The sequence below is a fragment of the Castor canadensis genome, chromosome 8, assembly GCF_047511655.1.
Source record: "Castor canadensis chromosome 8, mCasCan1.hap1v2, whole genome shotgun sequence".
Lineage (NCBI taxonomy): Eukaryota > Metazoa > Chordata > Mammalia > Rodentia > Castoridae > Castor > Castor canadensis.
Window position 1 is genome coordinate 155418007 of NC_133393.1, and position 24045 is coordinate 155442051.

The following is a 24045-nucleotide window of genomic DNA, read 5'->3' on the forward strand; positions in this document are numbered from 1 at the left end:
GGTTTGGGGCCAGTTCCCACATGTCCTTAGGGGCATGCCCTCCCTGGTTTCATTTGCACCACCAGCCATCCTTGGTGGGTGAGACAGACCACTGACAGGTTGGGTTTCTCAGTCACAAAGTTAGGTGACACTTGTAGATCCTTTCCCTCCTGTGGGTAGGATGTCACATGCCCCCATGGTCTTGTCATCTGAGTTTGCAGGAGGAGAATGCCAGCCCTTTCCTCGGAGAGGGCCCGTGGTGATGACCGTGCTCTTGTCTTTCAGTACAAGGTGCTGTCTGTCCTCCCAGGCTCGGGCATGGGGATTGCTGTATCAACACCATCGACCCAGAAAGTAAGTGCTAGGCAGGTGGCCGCCAAGGGTCGGGGCGTGGCTCTGAACATCCCTGGGCTGTGCTTTCAGCACAGGAAACTGCAGCTACATCAAGTTGGGGTCCAGAGAACTTAGCCTTAGTGGGGTCCATAGAGTCACAGGACAGACAGGGAAATGAGGCCCAGAGGGGACTGATTCCCTGGGGCATTCGGGGAGGGAGGCAGCCCAGGTTCCCTGACTCTTGCTCAGTTTCTTTGAAGGCTGGGAGGAGTGTCTGCTCTTCTCCCAGGCCCTGTGTGATGCTTGCTGTTCTGGCCTGGGGGTGGTCTCTGTCCCAGCTCCAGCCTGGCTGCGAAGGGCTCACCCCCGTGTTTCCTCCCTCCAGCCACTAGTGTTCGGTGCCATGGTGCACAGAGACGAGGCCTTCGAGACCATTTTCAGCCAGTACGTGAAAATTACAGCAGCGGCAGCCTCTGGCGGCGACAGCTAGTATTGAGTCCCAGCAGCGCTGGACTCCTTTCTAACAGTTCGTAGCAGAACAGATCGCACATCCTCACGATCTTTTGCAATACTTCCCTGGACCTGTGGTTTCTGTTGTGTTGGCCCGGGTTCTGCGGACCCCTTCACAGAGGGGCTGGGGCTCACGAGGACAGTGCCTGGCTGCCCCCAGGTGGGTACAAGGCACCTTAGTGGACACAGGCTGGCAGAGGATCCTTGGGGCCTGTTGGAAGGACAACATGCAGGATAGTTGCTGGCAGGCCGTGCCAAGTACAGCTCCTCACTCTCCATCCCAGCCTGGGTACAGATCTGGCACCAGCCACCCCAAGAGGCTCTTGTGACTCTGCGACTCAGCTCTCTGAAGGCCAGAGGCTATCCCCCATCAAAGCCATAGCTGAGCGGGTTTGTGGTCCCCTCCTGCGGGGTTAGTAAGATGATGGTGAGGAGTAGCATATAGGCCCCTCATCGACCACCAGGAAATGGCCAGCTGGTCTCCCTCAGTCTTCGGGCAAGACCCTCCTGCTGTGCCCGTCCTCAGTGAGGGGCTGAGTGGGGGTTGGGCACGGCCTGACCTCCATGCTGAACCCACGTAGGGAGCCATGAGTCTGGTGGATAGGGCCTGTCAGGGCCAGGTGTGTTCAGGGCACCTCCCTCTCTCCATCTGCGGTGTCTGGACCTTCCTGGCCTACCATCCACCTGTGCGTCTTGGCCACGAGGCCTGTTGTGGTAACCAGGGTACAGAATGGCGTGTAGGTAAAAGCACATCTTTTTAACACTTTGCTCTTTGGAAAGGCCCAGGAAAGCATCAGGAAGGCTCTTTTGGGGTGCTCTAAGCTTTGTTTGCTCTCAGGTGAAAATCAACCATAGTCTGACTGGCGTTTGGCCTCCAGGCTGCTGGGGTGGGGTGGGGCCAGGCCAGGTGACAGGTGGAGGCCCAGGCTGCAAACGCCCTGCCTGTGGCACTGCCGGGGATGCCTGGGAGGGCCCTCTGCCATACGGAGCAACTGGAGCAGAGCCCAGAGGTGGGGGCCTGGAGCACCCCACACCCTGACACCTGACAGTATTCCCTCTCCATGCTCAGCAGTCGCCAGGCTGGGCAGTCCACTCCCCACTCCAGGGAAACCCAGGTGCTCAGCCTAGTGCTGCCGGAACAACAGGCTCTCCTGGAGCACCTGCAGGAGCACCTTGAGGGCTCCATCCGAGTTTGGTTTTAAAATAAGAAACCTGGAATCGAGTCGTAGCATGGGCCTTAGCCTCTGAAGGGTGCCACCATCTCTCTGCCTGCATGATTTCTGGGCGGATTGCGGAGTCCTTCAGGTGTCATTGAGATTGTTGTTTTTTTGAAGAAATAGAAGATTATATTTTTTACAGAGAGCAAGCTGTTTTTCTTATTTTTGTATCATTTTTCAGATGTAATTTCTACCTTTGCTCTGATCCTCATTTGCTGGGTTGGGTGTGAGACCTGATGGCTTGGGCTTGTGATACCCCCTTCACAGGGGCTTGTGAGGTCACACATTGGTGAGGAGCAGGGCACGCCAACCAGCCCGATCAAGCACACATCCCACTCCAAACAGAGACGGCCACGCGGCTCCCTGCTACGTGCATGTCACCCCTGGATGACTCTGCACTCCAGCCTCTTGTACATGAAGGCCAAACCTTTGGTCCCTGCAGTAGACCCGTGTCCTCAAATGCACACAGCAGAGCAGGGGGACCCAGTGGAACCCCAAGGTGCCCAAGGGGAGGCAGGTTTGTCCCAACCTATCCCCGGAGACAACTGTGGGGTGATGCCCACAGGCAGTGGTCCAACCTTTGCCAGGGCCCTGGTAGTGCCTCCTTATAGGCACACGGGACGCCGTCCCCAGCACCGTGGGGGAGCCTGAGCAGAATGGGGCTTCAGCAGCAGAGTAAGTGGTTTAGTTCGAGTCCCTTTTACAGTTTACAGAGAAAGGGAGATGAAGACTGACCACATGCCAAGTGTGGCCACCTGGCTCCCTATGGGGCGAACAGAGGCATGTCAGGGAGGTAAGGGTTGGCTCCAAGTTACGCAGCTGGCCCGTAGCAGGTCCTTGTGTGGGGCTGGGCCAGGTGCCTGCACAGGTTCCTGGCTCCTTGTTAGAGAGACCATGGCTTTTATTGGATGGTGTAAATCTGGGCAGATATTTAATTTCTATGACTAAACCACTAAGCTAGATTGAAGGTTAAATTTTGTATGTGCAAAGTTTGAGTCTATTTTGATCTGTACATAATCATTACCGGTGTAAAAGGATTGTATTCTATGACGAACTGATGAAGAAATCCTCTGTCACATTTTTTTTAAGAAAACCTTGTTTAAATAAAGTCTTGTATAAATTATAATTTTATTTAAATAAACCTAAAATGCTTTGTGCTAAGGCTCAGAGCCTACCACGTTCTTGGCAGAATGTCTGGATGTGGGTGGCTGGAATGGCTGGGTGGCCTCCCTAAGGCCCTGCCCCCCAATTCTTGGGGTGCTACAGTGTAGCAGGGGTTTGTGCACCAACGCCACCTTAGTGAATGAAGGTTTGGGGATTTATGTGGGGGCCTGGGCAGTGGCACTTATCTAAGCCAAGAAAGAGGCCTTCTGGGCCATGGGTGTTGGGAGGCTGGGAGCAGAAGGCAGGCCCTGGGTCCCAGCAAATGGAGGCCAGCCAGTAAATGGGGCGGCTAGCAGGAGGACCACCCAAGGCTGGCACTGGGTGGAGATGCAGGATCTGGAAACCAGGCAGTGCCTTCGGGTTGTGGGGCAGGTCTTGGCCCCACCTAGTTGTGGTGTCCTGCCTGCCTGGGAATCCTGGGCAGGAGGGTCCCCAGCAACACTTGTGGTTTGGTTGATCTAGACATGGACACTGGACACAGAGGGACAGAAGAACCCATCTGACTTTTAACCCGGAGTCAAATGTAGACCTGTGAGGGGCACACTGATACTGCCTGGTCCCCCGTTCCTCTGCCCCACCATGAGGCCACATGAAAGTGAGGTTGCCTGGCTGGAGCCAATAGTCACCTCACCTTGAGCGTGTGACCAAGTAAGATTGAACATTTGCATATTTCATCCATCCGTCCTTTCATTCACCCATCCACCCACCTATCCCTCCGTCCATCCACTCCTATTCCTTCTCTTCCTCCACCTAGGTGCTGGGAGAGCAGAGAAGGGACAAAGTTCCCTGGGAACCTGGCAAATAGGTACCCTTGGCCCTCCTGAGAGCACACCCTGCTATGACTGTCCCAGCTTCCTCCTCACCCACCTCCCCTTTCCCGGGAGGCTTCTGAGTTCTTGCTTTCAGCAGGCACAGTTGTGCCACTCCAGCAAAAGCAGCAAGTTACCGAACATCACACGGTACTGCTCCTTCGGACAAAGAGCAAAACCTACAAGCCAAACAATGTGCTATTCAAAAATTTAACCTGAAGAAAGCAGGAAGTAATGCTTCAAGTTTTAAAATGGTAGTGACCTGTGAGGGGGAGGCGGGGAGACTCGGCCAAGGGAACACGTGGAAGGTGTTGGGGTGGGTGCCAGTCAGTTTCTCGGCACAGGTGTAGCTATATCTTTCACCATTCTAGTCCTGTTCTTTAAGCTATCTGTGTGTTTTCATGAAAAATGCTCAGCTTTAAGAACAAGAGGAATTTGCAAACAAAAGAAAAATTGCCCAATTCTGCCCAAAGTAACTTTATTTTTGTCTTCTCAAACACATTCAATCAAATAGGCCCATTTTCTAGTCTTGAAACCAGCAAGATGAGAAGAAAATTAAGCCGTCCTCTGCATCAGTATTTCCCGGCTGTAGAAGATTGCACTGAGGAAGGAAGCGGGCAGCTGCCGTTCCCACTTCTTCATTCCAATAAACAAGACTAAGTCACCATGTGTGGCTGCTGACAGGTCACTTTACACCAGTGAGCCACAGTGGAAGTTAAAGTGTAAACTAAGCCTTCTAAAGGACCCTCGTGTTCGCTAGCTAACCATCACTCCTGGTTTTTCTCTTAGAACCCCTCGGCATGGGGCTGGAGTTGCGGTGTCTGAGAGGTGTCACAGAAATCAGAGACTGTTGAGGGAGAATGTCAGAGGCTGCCTCCGTCCTGTGCACAGGTGTTGATGGGCTTTCAGGGTGTCAGACACTCGCAGCAGCCCATGAAAAGCTCCAAGCTTTGCATTTTCAGTGTTGGCCCGGGGCTGCTAAGGACCAGCAAAGTCTCTTCTGCCTACATCTTTTTACCAAGGTCAGCCAGGGACTCCGCGTAGACCCGGTTGTGAGGAGCACTTAGCAGGCCAATGAAGACTTGAATCCTTGGGGGAACCTTGTGGCCCGGGGCACCTGCAGGGCCTCAGCCTCCTCCATCTCTGGAATGACCGAGGGAGCAGCAGTGAGGCGGTCAGCACAGGTGGGCTCTCCGGAGAGCGCCTGTGCTCTGAGGGTGTTTCAGGGCAGCCAGTCACCACCCCGTCAAAGAGCTGCCAGTCAAAGCTTTGGTCTCTTTCCAACCAGGCACAGACATGAAGAGAAACCACAGGGTGTTCACAACCTGTAGCCTGGTTTCTCACTCACCCATCCGTTATTAAATCACTTCACTCGCACAACCACCTTTGACAGCACGGCCCATTACAAAGCCACCTCTAAAGAGACCCTTTGGTCTGGAGGGGACTGAATGACAAAATGTGGCATTTCATGTATGTTTCCAATACAGATCAATGCAAGGAATCCTGGAATAGATGTTCCCTGTTAAATACGATGGTGACAAATGGATCCACTCCCTCAGTGCAGGACAGAAAACCCTGCTCTTTAAGTCAGTTACGTATTGAGTGTGAGCTGCATACTCTTGAACGCCACATACAACTATTTCACATACATCTTGTCACACACACGAGTCTGGAAACAAAAGGAGCATGCAGCACACAGCTGAATCCCCGATTGGACCGGATGGGAGGGTCGCAGGAGTGCACACATGGAAGCCCTGGTCCCTAGCCTTTAGCAGGAAGCAACTATCGGCCCTGGTAGAGACAAAACAAACAGCTGAGACGCCATTTACAGTCTTCTGATTGACAAGGACAAAGACTTCAATAAATACACAGACCCCAGAACGAAATCTGGGCCACGAGAAGACTCGGTCGGCAGCAAAGTCAGAGTGCTCCTCCTCCTGCGGGCGCCAGCCGCTTCCTGCTCCCTCTGGCGCCTGGCTGGGTGGACATGTGTGTCCCCATGCAGCACCCGGATCTTGCAGTCCTTCACACTGCCATTTCCAGAGCGTGCACACCACCTGCGCTGACAGAACAACATTGCAGTGGCTGCTCCCGTGGTTTTGTCTCAGGACACCTCGGACATGGAAGCCAGCGTGGGGGTTCCGAGATCAGACGCTGTCCTCGGTGCCTTCTCATGCAGTGACGTGGGCTCGCTCTGGAGGTGCCGCTGTGAGCAGGGTCGCATTGTGCTCTAGCTGCCCCCTACAGCAAGGATCCCACAGACACATCCTAATCGTAAGTAAAGATGGGCACAAAATGAAGGTAGAGAGAATCACCTGCTTTCCAAAACCTGGTCACAAGCAATCCAGAAAGTCCTGCAAGGCAGATTGGAGTGGCCTAGCAGTTACCTTGTGTCCAGACGGTGTAACCTAACTCCTGGAAAGTACTCTATAGTAATGTCCCTAAAATTATTGCAGTAGAGCCACTAATGGGCTATCCTGAAGTCTGTGCTCTGACATCAATAAACTCTAAGAAGCCAACAGCCCCACATCAGCAAGTGCCATTGCTGAGAGTGAGTGATGTGAAATGCAACTCAGATCCACAATCAGAAAGCCAGATATGTACTCAAGATTGCTGACAAAAGGTATTTTTTCTAAAATCAAGATTTAACTATCAAAAATAAATTTCTAAATTTAAATATATATATCAACATAATTGGTCTGTGTTAACTTTCTTAAAATAATTTTCACACTTCCCAAGCGGTGGACAACGTGTAATGGCTTTTCAGCTATGAGACTCTTGCTTAGGATTCTCTTCAATTCCTCGGGCGAAGAGGCGAACCAGCTGGCAGTGGACCCTGCAGAGACAAACGGCCACATTTAAATTCCATGCATGGCTGGGATGCATGATGGCTCATGTCTGTAATTCAAGCTACTTGAGAGGTAGAGACTGGGGAGTCATAATTCAAGGCCAGCCCAGGCAAAAAGTTGTTAGTAAGACCTCATCTTAAAGAATAAGTTGGGAGTGCTAGTGGATGCCTGTCATCCCAGCTACACTGGAGGCAGAGGTGGGAGGGCTATGGTCCAAGACAAAAGGTATAAGACCCTATTTGAAACATAACTAAAGCAAAAAGGACTGGGTGTGTGGCTCAAGTGGTAGAGGCCTGCCTAGCAAGCATGAGGCCCTGAGTTCAAAACTAAGTACCACACCAAAAAAAAAAAAAAAGGCCTCCATGTGTGTCATTGCTCACAGCTCACCTCCAGCCCTACACCAGGACAGGACAGAGGTGGGGGGTCTTCTCCATGGGACAGCCAGATGTCATCATGGACTATAAGGTCCCACCCTGCAACTGCAGGTCATGCTGTGCAGTGATTCCTTCCACTCAGACAGGCCCTCTGAATAGATGCTGGTGGCCAAGGAAGACCCGAGGCACAGGAGACCCACCTCCAGTGGCGACACCCAGCCCTAGAAAGTGCTTATCTACTCCAATTACCTCGATTCCTCCCCAGCACTGAGCTCACGGGTTCTGCTGGGCAGGCGGGGGTCAGTGCAGGGCCCCTCCAGGTGTGTAAGTGATGTGCAAGGTGTGACCAGCCAGGGAAGATGAATCCTGGGGAGATGAGCAGGCCGGGGGCCGTGGGAGACTCCAGCCAGGGGCTTGGTGGCCTTAGGGCCCAGCCAATTGTGCCACCTTCCCACGCAGAACAGTTCTGTTTGTTTTTTCTTTTTTTTTTTTCTTTAGTTTTTGGTGGTACTAGGGTTTGAACTCAGGGCTTTGCACTTGCTAGGCTGGTGCTCTACCCCTTGAGTCATGCCTCTAGCGCTGGTTTCATTTATTAATGACAGCACAAGTTCCTCAGGTGTATTTAGTAACCAAAACCCCATAATTAAGTGGCATTGCTATCAAGACATAGTAATATTTGTCAGGACAGATGAGATACATATCAAGAATGTCTTTCAAACTTTGGAAGCATTCTATTTAATTAATATACAAGCCAATATTAATTTCATTTTCCTAACCTATAAAATGAGTTAACAGAAGCCAAAGCCCTGTGTGTACAGATGGCCGGCTTGGTGGGTTTCCTGGGGTCTTTGCTGCCTCTCGCTCTTAGGTGGGCACTGGGTGAGCCCTACCGCATGGACCCAACGAAACGGAAGTGCTTGGAGCGGGGACTCGGAGACAGAGACGTCGCTCAGTTTGCTTTGTTTGGAAGGTAAAGGCCTTCAGTCTTAAAGCTGCACTGGGCCCTGCTGGTGGTGGAAGGGTAACTTAAGTGGGGAGCAACACTTAAGTTGGAGACGCCCACCGTCTCCAATACCGAGAGCTCGTCCATCCCAGCTTCCTCCCTTCTCGGTGCCACACACTCTGTTACCAGCGAGGGTCTCCTTTTGGTTCCCGAAGTAGAACAAGATCTTAGACACCTCTGCACACAGGACAGAACCTTCCTGAACCTTCCACCCTCCTCCAGTCTCACGGAGTTTGTATACTCATACCTAATGATCTTTTTTTTCAAAACAAAACTTGCTCTGCTCTCTTTTCATGGGCAAAGAGTTTTCCTTGTACTCATTTCCATATTCTTATTCAATATGTTTAATAAAATTACACATTTCCAATATCAAATATTGGCATGGGGAAGACAGACTTCCCGCACTCGATGGGCCGCCAGAGCACACAAACCACCGTCCCCAGGCTATATGCTAGCCTGGGCACTGGTCACTACAGCCTGGTCAGCTTGTCCCAGGGGAGGCTCGAGCTCTGAGGCTCAGCATCAACCCTGTGAGCTTGGCAAAGAGCAACTCTGAACTGCTCCCCTCCGTACAAGGGTGGCGAAGTGGACAAGGCCCTCCGGAGCTGGCTGGCCCACCTGGTCAGTACCAAGGCTCCATCGTCTCCCATACGTATCCTTCCCAAAGCTCCCAGGCTGTGTGGTCACCAAACACTTTGCTTCTCCTCTTCCCTGCTGTTCCCAACCCTCGCTTCCTGTCCAGTGCAGTCCCTTGCTGGACTGAGCACCCACACTTGGATTCAGGGGACCCAGGCCTTAGGAAGTGCCATGGAAGTGGTCTCTTTTGTTTGTTTCAGAGTTCTTATTTAGCAGGAGAGAGAAGGAGTAGGAAGAGAGAGGGAATGCCAGAGCAGAGACCAAGTACAGTGCTGGGTGCAGAGTGTGGCTGAGAACGAGACCACAACGGAGGGGCTTTCAAACCCTGTGACAGTGTCTGTAAAACACAGCATCTCCTGGCTCAATGCCTGCCCTGCCCAAGCCCCAGACAGTGGCAATCCCTGTTGACATCCGACACATAGAAAGGAAAATATGTTTACGCTGCTATTCACGGCATCACCTCTGACCTCAGCAATGCTTTGAGTGGGACAGTGCTGGTGACAGACGCCAGGGGAGGCAACTGGGTCCCTGCACTTGCCTGACCTCGATGGCAGGGCTACGCAGAAGCTCTCCATCACAGTTCCAGGAGCCTCTGGAGGCTGAGCAGCAGCACGTGGGACTATCGCTGCAGATCTGCCCGAACCGCTGCTTCCCCTGCTCCTTGAGGTCACTGTCCTCGTCGTCCATGTGCTTTGAGGTAAACTGGAATTTCTTGATTCGATAAACTTCAACAAAAGTGAAGTCGAACTGCCAAGAAAGCCAGTGAGGGGAAACTGAATTTCTCACGTCACAGGGGTAGAGGGCAGCCAGGCCTCCCACCTCCCCTCACTTGGCCAGCCAGGCCTCGTGCCCCTGGGAACACACAGCCATCGGGCAGTGCCTCGGAGCCACCTGGTGACTTAGACACCCGAGATGGAGATACCACTGCCTGCCCAGGTGCTTCAGAGGACGGCTCACTGTTGAAGTCACAGCTTCTGCAGTGGCAAGCACCTTTTAAAAAGAGTCCTGCTAGGAATGAGAAGTGGTTTGTACAATTTTCTGTTCTCTTTTTAACAAACCCTGTTTAAAAACCCCTATCAAAAATATCACTGGACTAGATCTTAAACATAACTTAAGTAGAAAAACAAAAATTTTACTAAGATTAGAGTCTATGAGCAGAATTTCCAGCCCTTAGGATAGGACTGGGCTCAGGTCCTCCAAGAGTAACTAGAAAGGGACACCAGTGATGACAGGAGGGTTTGGAAGAGGCTCTGAACGGACCCCACAGATAATCTGAAGTGACCTACAAGGGTGACAAAATCTACACCTTGTCACTTTTCCTGTTATTAAGCAGGACAAGCAGCAGAAGACAGTAAGTTATATAGAAACATTCATGACTTACTTTCTGTGTTCAAAGATTGACTGATTTAGTGATTTTGAGTAATGTAACCCAGGCTGGCCTCGAACTTGAAATCCTCCTGCCTCTGCCACTCAAGAGGCAGCTTAGATTTGTATTTTTAATGCAATTTTTCAAGGAGCAGTCATGACTAAGTCTCAAATAGGTGAAATGCACTCCTTTGAATGAAATGATGGGATCTTGAAATGCCTAAATCAGGGATTCCCAAACGTAAATGCCTCACCAATGGGCCACATGCCAAAGAGTGTCCCACTCACCTGGTCACACTGGTTGGTGTGCCTGACAAGGAACCGCAGGAAATTGAACCTGGAGCACTTCCGGATGAGGATGAGGTCAGCAGACCCATCTCCCAGGTGGGCGGCCGGGGAGAGGCCCCTGGGGCTCCGGGGACAAGCACAGGACATGTTCGTGACATTGATGGCCAGAAACTTCCCACAGATAACTTGCCACTCCTCCACTTCCTCTGAAGCAGAAAGAGTCAGGCAGATGTCACCATCCATCCCAGAGCATGGGAAGGCACCCTGCAGGGATGGGGTGGATAGCTACACTCCCTCCCTCTGCATTGGCTTTCTTTCTGGCCTCTGTCTAGGACAGAGTCCTCATGCAGTCGCAGTTATTGTCACAGACACACCCATCAGTGCACTGCTGGCTTGCCTCAGGAAGGTACACCACACACGGGACCCAAGGGTCACTTCCCAAAAGGCACACCTGCGTGCACTGCTCCTCGCAGGTACCTTCTAGACAATGATTTAGAACAAGGGGCAGCCAACCACAACCACAGGCAGAATGTCTCTGTATGGCCTACGGCTAAAAATGAGTTTCATATTTTTAAGTCGAAAAACATCAAAAGAATAACAATATTTTGTGACATGTGAAAAATACATCAAACTCAAATCTCAGTGTCCATAAATAACATTTTGTAGGCAGCAGCCACCTCTTATCTCCACACTGTATGTGGGGCAGGGTTAACTGAATTCATCTGGTCAAGCCTAAACACAACATCTGCTGACGCCATGTTCTAGGGCAGGCTGAACGGGAGCCCTGGTGGGCCTCACGACAGCAATCAGAGGACAGATGCATGAGGCTTCCTGCAAAGATGTGCATGCCCCAAAGTCTGGTAAGTGGCAATGCTTTGTTGCTGCCCAGAGCTATTGAGAAATGGGTGCATAGAAAAACAGAGAAGAGGAAAAGGAGAGATGGAGAAGGAGAAGAAGCAATGCACTGAAAGATTAGATGTTAGGATTCTAGCACACAGAGAAACCATCCAGGAATTACCCGCGTTTTCTAAGCCATACAAGGCCTTCTTCTGCTCCTCCTCCAGCTGCTGCTTGCTTTGCCTGCACACAAAGCACCTGGAAGACAAGACCACGATGGTGTGTTCTCTAATGCAATGCGAGGATTTAAAAATGAAACCTCTGGGCTTAGCACATTCAAGAGTACTAAAATTCGTTCCATCTAATAAAAAAAGTAAATTCCAAAAGCTTAACTAGAAATAGATCTTTAGCATACTAATTTGAATTCTCAAAATCGGGTGTACGTCTAAGTTCTCACCTGTTAACGTATCCCTTAGGCCCTTCTCTAAGGCCTGCCACTGTTACAAGCAGCACAGTCTGAGGACAGACCCTGCGGCTCAGCTCGGGCTACGGTGAGCCTCCGCCAGGGGAGGCCGCTCAGAAAACAAGTAAGGTGACGGTCACTCGCCCCAGTCAACATGATCAAGTAAGTAGCTCAGAGGGCCTAGTGCAGGCTCTGTCACTCACTGAGCACAGCTTTGGACGGGGTACTGTAGTGTCAACCGCACACCCAGCGCATCTACAATTGAGTACAGTGATGCGCTGAATGTTCTGATTTCCTGGTCTCAAATCCTTCACCCAGAGGAGAGGACCTGGAGCAGTCCTCAGGAAGGAAAGGACAGTGTGTGTGTCCTTCAGAGTGCCACACCCATCTTTGGATGGCTTGGGGTACAGATCACTGTTACTGGCATGGCCATATGGCCTGAGACTAGCTTAGCGATTACTGAGGGTTGTATTTTAATCTGGTTAGACATTACAGGATATATTTTGTGGTTAGGGCTGTACATCAGGTCAAAAGGAAATGCTGCTTATTCACTGGCGTGCCAGGGCTGTGAGCCCCTTGCCAAGGGTCACGTTCATGCACCAGGCTTGGGGTGGGGCCCGGGCTTCTCCAGCTGCCCTCCACTTGCATGCTCCCCTCGCCAGGATGTGCCTTCTCCCCCCTGCACCCCCTCCCAGGGCAGCCCTGGCCCTGTATGCGCCACCCCAGCACTTGGGGACAATCTGTACTCTCCTTCTGGCTGTCCCTGCCTTTCTGAGGGGCTGGGGGTGCCTGGCCAGGGCCCTCCTAACAGCAGGTGCGCTCCTACCTTGGAGCAGAGGCTAATGGGCAAGGGTCTCTGCTGGGGGTACGTGCAGGGGTCCCTTCCATCTGCACTGAGATGGTATAGCTCCATCAGCCCAGCTATACCAGTGGTTCTGCCTCACCCTGTGGGCCACACACACACAGCTGTTGATTAAGTGGCTGTCTGTTATCCTTTCTTGCATCAGACCCCCAGAAGTGGAAGAGAGAATCCCCAAAAGAAGCAGACCACATGGATGTAAGCCTCACTATAGGGCAGACATGGGACCTAGCCTAGCACTGGGTCCCTCCCTCACCAGGCCAGGCCTAGGGACACAGCCTAGTGCCCGTGAATCCTAAGACCCTCCACAGGCGTATGAAATTCAGGGTCTTCCACCCACATTTGCAAAAACACTCCTGCATCCACAGTCGTGACAGGGACAAAGACCCCCAACGGTCCTGCTTCGTTTCACATCATTTGCAATAGAAACGCAGGTGGAAGTGCACTTACCCTGCCCGGCAGGGTTTTGTATCCCGTGGAGATCCCACTGTGTGCTGTGCTGGGAGGAAAGACACAGTTCCTTCATAGCAGTGATGTGAGAGAAAGGTCTTTATACCTGGGGACAGAGCCAGCCAAGAGAGAACACCCACACGGTCACCGCCTGTTGCCAAGGCCGCTGCAAGCTGCAGACACTTTCTCCAGAGGGCCCCTCCAGGCAAATCATTACTGCCACCAGGGTAAAATGAAGGTCTCTGCCCTCCCCACTGGTCACACGCAGCACTAGCACCTTCTGAGACCTAACAGTGACAGGAGTGGGCAGGGCTCTGGTCACCCACCAGAGCTGTGTTCAACACTGGCAAAGTAGGCTCCTTTGTATCAGTGACACCGCATGGCCTCTGTGGTGTGGCCTGTGCATTGCCCCCCTTCAACATGATTGGCAATGTACCACTTCCTGCATGCTTGGCCCCCACCAGGTCACCCCCAACAACCATGGCTTCCTGACAGCACTTAGGAGAAAGGTCAGGGCAGCACTGCCTCCCAAAGGGCAAACTGTAGTGTGCTATCCATAGTGCTGGTGTTCCCAGGTGGCCAGGGTGGTGGCCACTCTCAGGCACCCTGTTAAGGGACTGGGAAGGAAGGTGCAGGCCAAAGGTTGTGAACAGGAGGGGCTTCTGGGAGGCCTGTTTGGCAGAGCCACAGCTGACTCAGCAAGGAGGGTCAGGAAGATGGTGACCTGGCTCCCTGCGTGGCTTGTGGCGTTCCTGATGCTTGCTTCTCCTGATGAGAGCCTGAGTAGTGTGTACGGCATTTCCTGTTTTTCATTTTCAAGGCAAGTTACCATCTTTGAGCTGTGTAAAGTTACCAAGTTGCTGTTCTTTCCTCTCACAAGAAAAGGCTGAGATCCTAGCATTTGGAATTTCCTAGTTCAGGTTTCCCCAAAGGCAAACTATCGAGGGCAGACAAGTGAAATTCATTAACTATGAAGGAACATCAGGCTGAAACTCTGCACCTCTTCGAAGTTCCTCTCTTTCTGCATTTAAAAGCTGACAAGGGTACTGCACCCACCACTCCCCAACACCTGCAGAGTGCAACATTTGGGTATGGCCTTCAGGGTCTTGTTCTTTCTAGTTCTGTGGTTGGATAGGATGGAATGTACCTGTCACCAGGGGCTTGAGCTATACCCCAGGGAGCCTGCTGGGCACGTTGGGGTGGCTCCGAGGTCTGACTGCCCAGGGACACTGAGGCCCACAGTCTAAGCCACTGACTGCAGGAAGGGTGCAGTCAGACTGGGGCAAGTTGTTTATGGGCTTTGTGCCCATTTTCTCAGCTATGAAGTGGGGACAGAGGCCCTGCTGTAAAATATAGTGTCAGGGAGAATTAAATCCTGCGGCCTTTAAGGAGCACAATATGGTGACTGTCAACACTCACCTCACCCTGCTCCAGGAGCCCAGCCTCGCAGAGGCACTGAGAGCAAGGCCTGGCCAGGGGAGGTGCCTCACAGGGAGGTGCTGACTGACTGATGGTGCCTACGTAGAACTCAAGACAGGACATGCTTGCTGAAGGAAATGAAGGCTGTATGTGCCTGAAGGACCAGCTCTAGCACAGACGTCCAGGGCTGAATTTCTTCACGGTGAACGTTCTTGTCACCGTGCTATGCTTCGAGTGATCTTAAAACTAAATTTTTCCTATCAAAACTTTCACTTCAACTGTCCAAGAAGGCCGGTACCATCTATGCGACAGAAAACGGTTTCCTGATTGTCAGGTCCGCAGTCTGTGATTCTGACAGGTCCTGCAGCTCTCTCAGAAGTCCACCAAGTTACCTGTGTTGCGTCCAGGTGGGCCACAACAATCCAGGTCCAAGGCCAGGCTCCCCACTCACCCACTGTAAAAGAGCCAGGCCCTTAGTGTCCTGTCTGTACCTGGGGGCGCCTACCTTTAGTGGGTGCTTTGTGGACAACGTCTGTAACGGCAGCATGCCCGGACTGTGCTCACAGCGCATCTGCCACGGCGCCTGACCTGAGTTACCTGAAAAGTCGTATCTGACGAGCCCCATCCACCGCTTCTTTTCACTGTCCTTGATCAAGTCCCCATAGAAGCCATAGCCCAGCAGTGACACTGAGTACCGCAGCAGAGTGCTGTTGTGATGCACAGAGGTCACGTCCATGGCCAGGGAGTCCCCTGCGGGAAAGAGGCACTGTGAGGGAGCCCTGCCTACCCTGCGCTCCTCTGCCCCTAAACGGCACCCCGCGCAGACAGCGGAGAAACAGGTCTGTTGGAATCTTCCAGTGCAATGATTCCAGTGGCTCAAATCTCCAAAACAGGCTTGGGAAGCTGTTCTGTGGGGACAGGATGAGAACGTGCCCATGAGGCTTGTCACTGTCACCAGCTGAAAAGAAGGTGGGTTTGAGGATGAACAAAGGCATGTAGCATTCAAGAACGCAAAGTTCACTAAGTATGGTGTGTGCACTTGTATGCCAAGCACTTTGGAAGCTGAGGCAGGAGGGATGAGAATTCGAGGCCAGCCTGGGCTGCACAGTGAGTCCTTGTATCAAGAAACAAAACAAGGTGGCCGTGCTGGTGCACACCTGTCATCCCAGCTACTGGGAAGGTGTAAATAGGAGGATCAAAGTCCAGGCCAGCCTCGGAAAAAAATGCAAGACCTTACTAGAAAAATAACTAAAGCAAAACAAGCTGGAGGTGTGGTTCAAGTGGTAAAGAGCCTGCCTAGCAAGCACAAGGCCTTGAGTTCAAACCCCAGAACCACCAAAAATAAATTAAAATTAAAACATAAAATCCTAAGTGGATAACTCAAGCCTAACATTTCTGTGACCTCAGGAAAGACATGGCTTATAGTAAACAGGGTCAAGGAATGGGAAAGGGTACTAGGCATTTGTCAGATAGGTGTCCTAGGGAGTTTGCAGAACTTCCACGGCCCCTCTCCATCTCCCCACTAGGGGATGGGCATGTCTGTCACCACCCCGAGCCTGGCAGGTGCTTCACAAAGAGGAAAGCAGCAGGAGTTAGCCTAGGTGCATTCTTGTACACAAGACCATGGCCACAAGCATTCCTGCCCCCAGCGAGAGCTGGTCTCCAGGGGAGTCCCAGAGTATGCATGAAGGGAGTAGGGGTGTCACAGCAGAATGGAGCCTGCAGGGACAACAGTGGGGCCCAGGGGGATGGTGTGCCTTTGGGGCTGTCCTGAAGGCTGGTGGAGCCAGAGTAACAGCTTCTGAAAGAGCATGGAACAGGTTCCAGGAAAAGAAGACATGAACCACAGCAGGAACACCCATGACACAGGAGGCTGGCCTATCACGGGGCCTGCCACCCCTTGGACTGACCTGGGAAGACAGGACCAGGAAGGTGGGCAAGGGGAGCACAGGAAAGGAAAGGTACGGGAGTCCTGTGAGCCGAGGCAAGCTGCTGGAGGGTGGAAGGAAGCAGGGCCACTGTGAAACAGACTGGGCCTGAGGTCTGTGCACAGGGCAATCTTCCATGTGAGACTCGACTCACCAACAATGATGTGCAAAGCTGACGTCTCAGCATCGTTTGTGCCCACAGTTGAGTAACACACACAATCTGTTGACCCTGCAAGGGGAAAGAAAAGTCCTCAGTGTCTGTAAAGTTATTGTGGCTTCTGTTGAGTGAGTGGTTCCCTACGCCTTTCCTCCCATGGCCCTGAGTAAGTATTCACCTATGAAATGCATATAGAAGATACTGAGAACGAACTTGCGATAGTGTCAAGAAGCTCCTTTCAGAGGAGGTGTGACACACTGCTGCGTGCACCAGAGGCCACCCTGAACCCCTTTTGGACAATCCTGAGAAACGTCTGCAGTGCAGCAGCCACCTTCCTCCCTAGAGGATGGCCCCTTCCCGCCTCTATGTAGCTGGGCAGTGGCACCTCACAGCCCAGACCTCAGGGGAGTTTATAGGGCATTGCCTTGGGAAAGTATATGACAGGCAAGGTCAACTGTGAAGGTCAGAGGAAAAATACTCTATAAACAAGTTTTCATGGAGGCACATGCCTATAATCCCAGCACTCAGGGGTCTGAAGCAAGAGGATGGTGAGTTTGAGGCCAACCTGCATTACAGAGCAAGATCCTGTCTCAAAAGAAGTTTTCACAAGACATGAATTTTATAGCATTATATTTTGAGGAAATGCAGCTGATCTCTGACTCCCCGGGAGCAGAAGCTGCCTGCTGCCACACATGGGGCCTGGCTGCACACCCCTGACCTGCCGTCACCGTGTGCACACACACCTGCCAGTAGTTGGGGGCCTCCCACCATCCGTCAAGTGGGGTGACCACAGTGTGGGCTCAGAGTGCACGGGCAGAAGCGATGAGGGACTGAGCTGCCCCTGCTCAGACCAGCATTGCGGCTGGCTGCCCTCCACCTGACCTGATCTGACTGAGTCACAACCGGGTCCTGGTTCTCAGCCCTGCATGGGGAGAGAGGCTCCCGAGGCACAGGCTCATCAGGGTTCCTGAGGCTGACTCTGTGCGGCTGCTCGATGTGAACACTCAACAGCACTGCTGTGTGGCTGAGGCGCCCAAGGCTACACTTCCTGGAACATACGGTGTGGCAGCTGCAAGGCACAACTACTGACACAGGAATTTGTCAGGGAGCAGTGGCACTGGTCAGTGGGCACAAAACACCCGCTGGAGTCGCAGGCCCCCCACAGGCCTCTCGTCCTCAGTGACCTCTGATGATGCCCGAGAACACATGGTCCAAGAAGATGTGTTAGACTGCCGCCCCCTGTGTGCCTCTCAGAGTGCAGGATCCAGTCCGGACAGAGACCACAGCACAGGGACAATTTTAATAGGTGAGGACTGGAGGCTTCTGACAGCTGGCAATATCTAAGCACACATACACTTCTAAGATGTACACTTGTCTTTTCTTTTCTTTTTGAGACAGTAGTTTACTACATAATCAGACTGACCTAGAACTTGTTATCCTCCTGTCTTAACCTCCTGAGTGCTGGGATTATAGGCCTGAGTCACCATGATGGGTTTTCTTGTTCATCTTAAAGATTTAAGTTCCTTCTCATTTCAAAAATAAGTGCAGAGGGGCTGGGTATGGTGGTTCAGGCCTGTAATCCCAGTTTCACAGGAAGTGGAAGTAGGAGGATTGCAGTCTGAGGGCTACTCAGGTAAAAATCACAAGACCTTATCTAAAGAAAACAAACTAAAAGGAAAAAAAGAGGGGGAGGAATGCGGCTATGGCTGAAATAGTAAAGCAATCAAGTGCAAGGCCCTGTCCCCACAAAAAAATCCAGAAATAAAATTTTTTCAGTGAACAGTTAAGATCATAGCAGTCAGTGACTCCCAAAGTGTAATCAGCAGTATCTAAGAAAATTTAGGTGGTCTCAGCCTACCTCCCACCTTCAGCCTCATACCTGATATCAGCACTGCTGAGAGAACCGGCTCCAAGAGAGCTGCGAGTCACTCGCCCAGGCCCCTGAGAGGCTCCAGTGCATTTCGAGGACATCTTGTCACTTCCACCCAGCCGGCTGCCTCGCTGCCTGGTGCATGGCCAACCCTCTTCACAAACCATCCCACAGAACAAAAGCCACCCAGACCCCAATCGCCCTCCGCGCAGTCAGCCGAGACGTGTGTTCAGTAGTTGTGTCATCAGCAGAAATCCGTGCATTTGGTTTCACCCTGCTCCCCGTCCTATAAACCCAAGGCTTCTGAAGGTCCTCCGTTTCTGGTCTGTCTTGGAGTAGACACTCTGTGTCACCCAAATATTATAGCAAATAGAAGATCTTCTATAGGAACTTCAGGGCGGGCTTTGTGCTGGGGAAAAGCAAGTAGTTCCGTTTGCCACATTATCATTTTGCAACCTCAAACATCTATGGTCACGACAAAAAAGAAAGTCCCTAATTGATGCAAGGTAAGGGCTAGAGCACCAGCAAACTTTTGGGTGGCTCTAGGTCTTAAGAATCTGTACTTTCATTTATTTTTGAGATGAGGTCTCACTGTGTTGCCCAGGCTGGCCTTGAACTCTCATCTCAATCCTCCTGTCTCAGCTTCCTGTATAGCTGGAATTACAGCTGCGTACCACCACGCCTGGCAACTCCAGGGGCTTGGGATGAGCATGGCCCAGGTCTCTGGAATATCAATGTCCCTCTGACAGGAAGTAACTATAAGCACTTCCTTATCAAACTAGCAGGTGTGCTTGGATTCTGAAGGTACACCAAAAGACTTCATGGTGCTTGCCCTGGATTAGACACAAATTCACTCTATGTCACCTGGTCCTGAGGCAATGAATATGGCAGGTAAACTGAGTCTTCTAATAGGTCCAGGGTTTTGTGGAGGAGCAAACCGAGCCATGGAGAACACACTTCCAACAGGTCTCCAGTTTCCCAGAAACCTGGGCATCTCTGTGCCCTTCCCTGTTCAGGACCCACTCTGTCACTGAGCCCTCGTAGACAGTCAACCTCTCCATCCAGCTTGGACCTGACTCTTCTGACTTCTGGAGGCGTCTTCATCCTTCATTGCTTCTGCTTTCCCAACAAAGCTGGCCCAGCTGCTGTCCTGATCCAGCACCATCCTTTCTGCCTGGTGGACCAGAAGCCTTGCCACCCAGACACTGGCCGGACGCGACCATCTCTCGCTGTCTAGTAGCCTGATTTGTAACCTGATTGCCTTGTCCACCCATACCAGGGAGTAATGGCCAGGGTCAAGAAGCCTCCCTGACCCCAAGGTCCTCAGAGCCCCGTAGTCCCTCAACACTGCACTCACCCTGACCTGCGGGGTGCTCATCCCTGCCTCCAGTGGCACCAATCGAGGCCAGGTCAGAATGGGCCCGAACCAGGACAGAGTCAACTCCGTGGACCTATTCCATCAAAGAAACTAATTCTGTGCCATAAATGAAATGAAAGGCAGCATCGCATCCCAGATTTGGTTTTGCATACTTTTGAACCAGCTGGATCCAGAAGAGGTCACACAAAGCCACCACTTCAAATTTTAATCTGAGGATCTTGGAGAGACGCTGGAGACACACTTTGCAGGCATAATCACTGAGAAGAGGCATAACTTTGACCCCTCCACACCTCCAGCCGGTGCAGAGAATCTCCACTTCACGTTAAACGGAGAAACAAGGAGGGCTCCCGGGCCGCCAGTCACCCGCGCCCAGACGGCTTGGGAAGACCAGGTGAGCTTCGCGGTACCATGGTACTCCCACAGACAAGCCTGGGCCAGAGCAGCATAGCCCCCTGGACAAACCGACCCCCACCCGGGGAAAAAAAGAGAAACTGACTAATAAGCAATAAGAACAATAAAGACACACGGGAAAGAGGGTGGGGCGCACTGAGCACCGAAGATTAGGGGAAGGGAACCCTTCCGGGGACTGTAAATAAACAAGCCGGGCGGGCCGGAGAGGCTCTGGCGGGAGTGGGGATGCACGCCCAGCAACCAGGAGCAGGAAAGCCTGTGAGAGTGGCTGCGGAGGAAAACTCCACAGGACAGGAGGGAAGACCCACTTCCCACTGAACTGTAAACAAACATGGCGGCTGGCAGGAGCAGCACCACCGCCCAGTAATCAGGAGCAGGAAAGCTTGTGAAAGTGGCGGTGGGAGGAAAACTCCACAGGAGAGGGGGGAAGACCCACTTCCCACATGAACTGTAAATAAACACGCAGGCCTGACAACGCAGGTGCAGCGTCACCTTTCCCAGTGTGCTTGGAAAGGGGAAAGCTTGTAGCAGAGGCTCCCGCACAGGAGAACTCTGAGCAAACAAGGCCTGCAGGGCCAGGTGAGAGCTAAGCTCACCCCAGAGATCTGCATAAATAAAGCCGCCAGCAACAGCAGGCTGACAGCAGCGGGCAGGTGAGCCACAGCTGCAGATACCATTCTCAGAACTGTCTCCAGACTCTTTTTTCTTTTTTTTCTTTTTCTCCCTACCCTTGATGAGAAAACAACTGAACTACACCTGTATGCTGAAAAACTTACTGAAACTGTATTGCATTTGAACTTGTGACACTTGGTGGGGTTTGTGTGTGTGTGTGTGTGTGTGTGTGTGTGTGTGTGTAGTTTTGTTCTACTTTATGCGTCCCCTTTGATGAGACAACTACAGAACAACATCTGAGGCACCATCTCCAGGATTGGAGACTGAGATGGACACCAAAATTATTAAGACTGAAACTTCATTGCATTTGAACTTGGAGGGTTTTTTGATTTTTTTTTTAAATTTTCTATTTTCCATTTTATTTTAATTCATTTTTAATATATAGATATTCTTTCATTTACTTATTTTTTATTTTTATTCCTATCTTAATTTTTTTTATTTTTGATTTTCAATCCTATCTCTGTCCCTCTAATGTCTGTTCAGCTTACTGTCAATTAGTACACTAAAGCTCCCTGTTTATACCTTTGAAACCTTCTTGTCTGATACCTTGTTCTGTTTTCTCCCTCCAGTCTGTGTATTTGTTTTCCCCCTTTCTTTAACTTCTTGCTTTCCATCTCAGCTCACCCTTCCATTCTAAATATTACCATTGTTATTATTACAAACTAGAAAATACTTAATTGCACACAGTACAGGGACAGTAACAACACCAAAGACAATGATGGGAAGACAGAAAAAACAGGGAAACAAGTTTCCCCACAGCAAAAAATTAGTACAGGAACCAGAGGGGAATGAAGAAAACAGATACTCAGATCCAGACTCCAACAAAATGAAGATAAACTATGCCAAAGGACCCAATGAAGCCCACAAGAATAATTTAAAAGAAGACATACTACAGGTACTCAATGAGAATTTTATAGAGATGATACTGGATAGGGTCAACCAAAATGTACAGGAGACACTCAAGAAATTCCAAGACAATAAAAATAGAGAATTTGAAAAAGCAAAAGAAGAAATAAAGGAAACCATAGAAGCACTGTATAAACACCAAAGTGAAAGAGAGAACACAATGAATAAACGGATAAATGAACTCAGGACAAAAATAGACAACATTAAAGAAGAAAACTGCCAGGATATGGAAAACCTCAGAAAAAAGAACGAAACAGAACTGCAAAACAAAACGGAAGGCCAATCCAGCAGAATAGAACAAACAGAAGACAGAATCTCAGAACTTGAAGATGAAATGGTAATTAAAGGAAAAACCGAAGAACTATTAATTAAACAACTCAAGACCTGTGAAAAGAAAATGCAAGAACTCACCGACTCCATCAAAAGACCAAACTTGAGAATTATGGGCATCGAAGAAGGAGAAGAGGAGCAAGCGAAGGGAATGCGTAATATATTCAACAAAATAATAACAGAAAATTTCCCAAATCTAGAGAAAGATATTCCCATACAGATGCAAGAGACCTCCAGGACACCAAACAGACCAGATCAAAATAGAACTACTCCACAACATATCATCATTAAAACAACAAGTTCAGAAACTAGGGAAAGAATATTGAAGGCTGTAAGAGAGAAAAAACAAGTAACATACAAAGGTAAATCCATCAAAATCACAGCAGACTTCTCAACAGAGACATTAAAAGCAAGAAGAGCGTGGGGTGAGATCTTCCGGGCACTGAATGAAAATAACTTCGACCCCAGGACACTCTACCCAGCAAAACTATCATTCAAAATAGATGGAGCAATAAAAGTCTTCCGTGATAAGCAGAAACTAAAACAATATGTGACCACAAAGCCACCACTACAAAGGATTCTTCAAGGGATTCTGCACACAGAAAGTGACACCCAACTTAACCATGAAAAGACAGGCAAGCACCAAACCACAGGAAAAGAAAAAGCAAGACAGTAGAGAGTAACATCAAGTTAGGTACACACAATCAAACCTTCAAACAACTAAGACAACTAAATGGCAGGAATCACCACATACCTATCAGTACTAACACTTAATGTTAATGGACTTAATTCACCCATCAAAAGGCACTGATGACGAAATGGATTAAAAAGGAAGATCCAACAATTTGTTGCTTACAGGAGACCTATCTCACCGACAGAAATAAGCATAGGCTTAGGATGAAAGGCTGGAAGAAGATTTACCAAGCCAACAGCCCCTGAAAACAGGCAGGAGTAGCAATACTTATCTCTGACAAAGTAGACTTCAAACCTACATTGATCAAAAGAGATAAAGGAGGACATTCCATACTAATAGAAGGGGAAATAGACCAAAAGGAAAAAATAATTATGAACCTGTATGCACCTAATGTCAACGCACCCAATTTCATCAAACATACCCTGAAAGACCTAAAAGCATATATAAATGCCAACACAGTGGTTGTGGGAGAATTTAACACCCCATTATCATCAATAGATAGGTCATCCAAACAAAAAATCAATAAAGAAATCCAAGATCTAAAATATGCAATAGATCAAATGGACCTAGTTGATGTCTACAGAACATTTCATCCAACTTCTACACAATGTACATTCTTCTCAGCAGCCCATGGAACCTTCTCCAAAATAGATCATATCCTAGGGCACAAATCAAGCCTCAGCAAATATAAGAAAATAGAAATTATACCGTGCATATTACCTGATCACAATGCAATAAAACTAGAACTCAACAACAAAAGTAAAGACAAAAAACATGCAAACAGCTGGAAACTAAATAACTCATTACTTAATGAAGAATGGATCATCGATGAAGTAAAAGAGGAAATTAAAAAGTTCCTGGAAGTCAATGAAAATGAAAACACAACCTACCGGAACCTATGGGACACAGCTAAGGCAGCCCTGAGAGGAAAGTTTATAGCCATGAGTGCATATATTAAAAAGACTGAAAGATCCCAAATCAATGACCTAATGATACATCTCAAACTCCTACAAAAAAATAACAAGCAAATCCCAAAACAAATAGAAGGAGATAAATAATAAAAATAAGAGCTGAAATCAACGAAATAGAAACCAAAAAAACCATACAAAGAATTAATGAAACAAAAAGTTGGTTCTTTGAAAAA

The 24045-nt window shown here is 50.0% G+C and overlaps 2 protein-coding genes across 4 annotated transcripts in view; one reads left to right on the forward strand and one right to left on the reverse strand.

The window, feature by feature from the left end:
* The window catches only part of Gramd4 (GRAM domain containing 4), an 81426-nt gene extending 78261 nt beyond the window's left edge, over positions 1–3165 (forward strand). For all 3 annotated transcript variants that reach the window (XM_074084718.1, XM_074084721.1, XM_074084719.1), the window contains exons 18-19: positions 265–333; positions 698–3165. In XM_074084718.1, the coding sequence (XP_073940819.1) occupies positions 265–333; positions 698–802 (174 nt within the window). In that variant the 3' untranslated portion in view covers positions 803–3165. The remainder of the gene's footprint in view (positions 1–264; positions 334–697) is intronic.
* Positions 3166–4473: 1308 nt separating this feature from the next.
* The window catches only part of Cerk (ceramide kinase), a 59370-nt gene continuing 39798 nt past the window's right edge, over positions 4474–24045 (reverse strand). The window contains exons 7-13 of the mRNA XM_020179291.2: positions 16638–16712; positions 15153–15305; positions 13137–13242; positions 11546–11622; positions 10528–10733; positions 9413–9621; positions 4474–6848 (exon numbers count right to left, since the gene is read on the reverse strand). Coding sequence (XP_020034880.2) covers positions 6776–6848; positions 9413–9621; positions 10528–10733; positions 11546–11622; positions 13137–13242; positions 15153–15305; positions 16638–16712 — 899 coding nt within the window. The 3' untranslated portion in view covers positions 4474–6775. The remainder of the gene's footprint in view (positions 6849–9412; positions 9622–10527; positions 10734–11545; positions 11623–13136; positions 13243–15152; positions 15306–16637; positions 16713–24045) is intronic.